General features: G+C 52.8%; 1 protein-coding gene across 1 annotated transcript in view; it reads right to left on the bottom strand.

Annotated features, from left to right (window-relative positions):
- MTMR4 (myotubularin related protein 4) overlaps positions 1–3,213 on the bottom strand; it is a 29,441-nt gene extending 26,228 nt beyond the window's left edge. The window contains exons 1-2 of the mRNA XM_011953690.1: positions 3,125–3,213; positions 1,889–1,927 (exon numbers count right to left, since the gene is read on the bottom strand). Of these exons, the coding sequence (XP_011809080.1) occupies positions 1,889–1,891 (3 nt within the window). The 5' untranslated portion in view covers positions 1,892–1,927; positions 3,125–3,213. The remainder of the gene's footprint in view (positions 1–1,888; positions 1,928–3,124) is intronic.
- Between the last annotated feature and the right edge of the window lie 2,339 nt (positions 3,214–5,552).

Here is a 5,552-nt window from a genome sequence, read left to right as displayed (position 1 = left end):
GGGGCGCCTCCGCGGGCCCCGCCCACAGGTCCAGCCTCCTCCCTCCCCGTGGACCCTGGGCCTCACAGGAGGGCGTACCCTACTCCAGGGACCTTTAGGAGCTTTCAGGAACGTGGGCTACGGGACCGCCCACATCTTCTCATTTCCCTTCTTCCCAGGTGAGCCCGCCTGTGCCCTCTTACAAACCCATCCCCACGCCCTCCCCTCCTAAGCTCCCCCCACGCCTGCTCTGGATCCCAAGGTGGAGCTCACCTACCGGCTACCCATTTGCTTCCTCCTTTCCCTCCAAAACCACTACCCACCATGCCCCTGCCCATCAGGGTCCTTCAATCCTGTGACTTCGTTAAACCCTTCTTTCCCCTTAGAATGGTGCCAGGTTAGTCATTCCATGCTCCTGGAAAGGGAAATGAGCTTTTTATCCAACACCCCTACCCAACCCTAGTCCTTCATCTCCATCTCTCCCTTGTTTCACACTGTGATCTCTGCATAATAAAGTCCTTCTTGGAGGAGAAGGGATTTCTTAGTCTAGGAAAGAGAAGAACTAGAAGTATGGGCCACAGAAGGTATGCAAAAAAATGAAACTTGAAACCCAGGAGCAGTGGAGTAGAGAGTTGGGTAGAGGGCCAAGGAATAAGGAGCAGGAATAAGGGGCTCAAAATATCACCAAAAGTCACAGAGGGAGCTGACTGGAACCCCAAACTTCCTGCACCTGGTAACTTTCAGACACCGGGGCTTTTGTCTTGTTTGGGGGAGAAGGGAGTAATACAAGAAAACGTGACATTTTATTAAGCACCTACAATGAACCTGGCAGTTTCTAACATTATCTCACTAAAACCTTTCAACTCCCAAGAAGTAAACCTTATCCTGTCTTACTGGTGAGACTCAAGCTTAGAGAGAAAGTATGTAATTTACCTAAGTGGTGGTGCTAGGATTTGAAATTAGATGAAGCTGACTCTGAAGCCCATGCTCTTTTCAGGGTAGCCCAGAAGAGAAAAAGAGGAGCTATCTGACAGTGGGGGCCAAACCCAGCAGGCTTTCTGAGAAGAGACTGAACCAATAGTGCATACACCAAATCCACATGTCTATGGAAGGAAGGGAGGGAAGGAGAAAATACTCTCATCTACTGCATTCTTTAACCTGCCCCTAAGCACAAGGGACACCTAAAAGAAACTGAAGAGATACCACCAGGTTAAGGGCCTGGTCTGGGCCAGGGCCTGCAGCTCTCTAGGCCTTTCCCATCTCACTGCCTCCTCCTAGCTCTCGGGAGTTAAGGGCTTCCCTGGACTTGGGGTGAGAGGAGGGCCGTTACAGTTAATGGAAAATTAATAGGATCATTGTAAACCATCTCTGGTGATATTCTGGGCACCCTGGAAGATGCTATCCTGCTAGATATTCAGTCAGCTGTCACCTGTAGTGGCTTAACAGGAGCACCCTGGAACTGGAGAAGCCCCACAGTTTTGGTGGAGTCACTCCTGATATAGCATCCACAGTATTCAAAGGACCCACCAGAAGTCCAAGGATCTTGAGATAAAGAAGGCCTGGCTTTTCAGACCAGAACACAGAGATTCTACCGGGCACCCAAGAAAAGCAAGAAGAGGGCTGTTATGAAGGGTTAATAGAGCCAGTGGTGGGTAGGGAGTATGAGGAAAGTATGGGGCATAGCACATGCAGGAAATGATTTCTAGAAGCTTCCAGTCCTAGTGCTGTATTCTGGCTGACGTTGTGTAATCTAAAGAAACCCTAATTTATCTCCAGGGCAGATGAACCTGTTTAGGAGCTGAACAGGGTAGCCTGGAGCTCAAGGTCTAGGAGAGGTGGGGCAGCTTCACAGAGAAAGACACAAGGATTACAGAAAACACAATGGCCTGAGGAAAGACAGGGTACTCACCATTCTACCGTGGCAAGGGTCCTGGCTGCCTGCTTCTCACTGTAAGGAAACAGAGGAACATAAAAGTAAAGGGCCCCATTAACACTACCATAGAATCAACAAATGCCACACATCTACCTCTGACCTTCTCTACAACTCTTATTCTTCTCCCTCGCAAAGACTCCAGTCTCTCCACAAGTCACCATGCCAGAGAGAGGCAATGGGAGCTACATGGGGAGAAAGCAACAAGTGATCCTGCAGGGCATGAAGTCAGCCACGAAGTTCTGGAGCAGGAATGAGTGTCATCCAAGATTATTCGGCAGAATTCAGGAGTCCCGATTCCCAGACGCAGAGGGAGAACACTTCTTTGTAGGGGAGCACAACTGCCAACTCTGAAGAGACACAGGCTGCCCAACTGGGGCTTATTCTGGGCCCTGAATCTTTGGGTGAAGTGGCAGTAGTGGAAGGAGCATGAGTCCACAGGAATGTTTTGCCAGTTTCTGAGTCTGGGAGTAGTACCCACCTGACCTGTTTACTGGGGGCAGAGTCCAGAGTGGGACAAGAGGGAGGGGACCACAACCTGTGATCAGAGGGCAGCAGGGCTGCACAGGTCCTGCTGAGTATATTTGACACCAAGTGGGGTGGAGGTTATGGAGAGGAGGCCACACAACGGGGACAGAATCAGGCCAATCCAGGCCTTGGAGTCAGCAGCTGTCCAATGAGCCCAAGTAACAGGGATTTCAGGATGGGGCCTCCTAGGCTCACTTAGCGAGCCAGGCCCAGGTTTCACTGACACTTTCCTTCATGCCTGCTATCCTCGGGCAGTGCAGCAGAGCCCTACGGGAGGCTGCGGGGATAAAAGCCTCCATCTGTGGTCCTGCCCACCTCCCTGTTCACAGTATCTCTTCCCTAGGCCATTCTCCCTCATGGGGAAAGCCGCAAGAGACAAGCCAGAGGTGCTGCCTCACCGCCCACTGGCAGCAGCCCCAGGGAACGAAGGGAGGGAAGGAGGGACAAGGATCAGGCCTAGGAGGCCCAGGGTTTTCAGACCTAGGGGATCTGGTCCCGGAGGGCGGGCCAGGTTGGCAGGGGAGCCAAGGTGCCCAGGTTCTAGGGGCGGAGCCTAAAGACTAGGAGGCGGAGCCCCAAATGACAGAAGGCGGGACTCAGGAAAGCCGGTGGGGACCAGGGCGGGGCCGGGCAAGACGCGGTCGTTGCGGTTCCCAGGCTCGCAGTGCAGGGGGCACGGTGACTCACCCAGGCGGTGTCCGCCCGACCCTCTGAGGCCGCACTCTTGCCACTTCCGTCTCCCGCAGCTGCTGAGGCCGCGCAGTCCCGACCCCACCGCGGTGCCCCTCTCCTGAACCAATCATATCCCTAGCCTGTACCCGCCCTGGCCAATGGCCACGCCAAGTCCCGCCCTGCCCCCATCACGCAGCCGCCGCCCTCGCTCTCGACCCCACTCATTGGTTGACTCAGGCAAACGCCCTCCCAGCCTTTAGCCAATCGGATGCCGGAAGACAAGACTCTACCTGGAGGAAGGAGGTGCGGCGCCGGAGAGGAGACGCGACCAATGGGAAATCACAGCGCGTCCTTGCGACAGCCAGTAGGAGAGCAGTAAAGAGGGGGCTGCTGGCTACTGCTCTGGGGACCGGAAGTGGAGGCGGCTCGTCGCCTACTGGTAGCGCAATTAGAGGCGGGCATTGTAGGGTACAAGCCTTAAGCCACTTCCGGTGATGGCCCCGCCCTGGAGGTACTTCTTAAACTGATCCCCAGTGGCACCTCAGTTTATCCATTCCCGTTTTGGTTTAGCAGCTGTCATCCGGTCCCAACGCCAGAACAGGAGAAAAACCTGCAGGCTAGGAGAGAAGGGAGGCCTGGGCCTGAGGTTCAGTCTTGATCATCTCCGACTGGCAGCGCTGGGATTTCCCAGCCTTCATGTGTCTTGATGGGTTCCTCTAACACTCACTTTGTACGGATAAACGACCCTGCCGTTCTTCACGACCTGCATTGTGCTGCCAGTCCTGACGAACTCTCATCCCAGAGATGGGAAACCTGGATCTGAGACTGCTAGCTAGCTGTGGCCTCCTAGTCTAGTAAAGGGAAGGGAGACCAGGGCGCTCCCGAGGACCCGGCTTATCGCCGGCTTATCGCCCCTCCCTTTCTTTCCTGAGGACCCAGAACAGACCACAAAACGGAGGGTGGCCGCTGGAGGTCGCCGTGGCCCCGCTATACCACCAACCGACAGAAATGGAGAACAGTTGATTCAGATTCAGCTGATATTCTCAGGTCTGCAGTGGGCCTGAGCGCTTTAATACCAAGCCCCGGGGCCAATAGGCCCTTACCTATCTTTGTTTATAGAACATTGAAACTTCAGTACAGTTGGTAAGTTCCAGGAAGACAGGAACTTTGCACTACTTTAACTCCAGGGTCTAGAACAGCCTGCAACCTAGCAGATGCTGTAATTTTTTAAATTAAATACTGAACTCCTGTAGGGCGGCGATTGTGTTTTTATTCATTCCCAGCACTTACTATAGTGTTTGGTGATTACAATGCCTGCAGCATTTGTTCAAAGCTCTATCACAGGCTTTCTACAGTGTAGAGCTTAGCCTGCCTATCCCTTTTCCCAGATCAGGAGAGATAGAAAGTCAGGAGGTTGCATGCAGTTAATACCTTGTGTTTTCCCAAGGGCGGGTATCATATCCAAAACTGCTTCTGCCGCAGCTGGAATAGGTACAGGCATCAAAATGGGGTCTTTTGGGCCGGGCGCGGTGGCTCACGCCTGTAATCCCAGCACTTTGGGTGGCTGAGGCGGGCGGATCACAAGCTCAGGAGATTGAGGTCATCCTGGCTAACACGGTGAAACCCCGTCTCTACTAAAAATACAAAAAATTAGCCGGGAGTGGGGCCTTTTGGAGAGTCCTTTAGTATTGGGGAAGTGCCCCAAATTTATTTTTCTTTCTTTTTTTTTTTTTTTTTTTGAGACGGAGTCTTGCTCTGTCGCCCAGGCTGGAGTGCAGTGGCGCGATCTCGGCTCTCTGCAAGCTCCGCCCTCCAGGTTCACGCCATTCTCCTGCCTCAGCCTCCCGAGTAGCTGGGACTACAGACGCCCGCCACTAAGCCCGGCTAATTTTTTTGTATATTTAGTAGAGACGGGGTTTCACCGTGTTAGCCAGGAAAAGTGCCCCAAATTTCTAATCCGTTAAGCCAGGACTTTGGTAGCCCTAAGGTGTGATGGAGACTCTGGACAGAACCACCTGTTGACCTATCCAGGACCCAAATATGCATCAGTGCCAGGGATATTTCTATTACTAAAGGTCCTGTATGTGTGAAAGATGGAGAGAGACCCAGACCCCAGATAATAGAGGCATGATAGATATGATGGTTAAGATGGAGAAGCCAGGCTGGATTCTAAGCAGGGACTTAGAAAGGGAAATGAAGCGGAAAGTTTCCCAACTCTCCCTTCCCTACTAAAAGCCAGAAACCAACATCTTCTCCCATTAGCCTTTCAAAACTGGGTCCCAGGATCTTGATCTCCAGGAGGTCATAAAAATACACACAGGGACACCAGAAGCCACCTACAGATTTATTAAACTTTATTTCCTCTGAGTCTCTGGGCAGTCAGCAGGGATGTAAGGCGAAGTGGCAGTAGCTGAAGGGGCCTGAGCAGAGCTGGTGCTGGGAG

The sequence above is a fragment of the Colobus angolensis genome, unplaced genomic scaffold (assembly GCF_000951035.1).
Source record: "Colobus angolensis palliatus isolate OR3802 unplaced genomic scaffold, Cang.pa_1.0 Scaffold37, whole genome shotgun sequence".
Lineage (NCBI taxonomy): Eukaryota > Metazoa > Chordata > Mammalia > Primates > Cercopithecidae > Colobus > Colobus angolensis.
The sequence above is the reverse complement of the archived record's forward strand: the minus strand, read 5'-3'. Positions and strand labels throughout refer to the sequence as shown.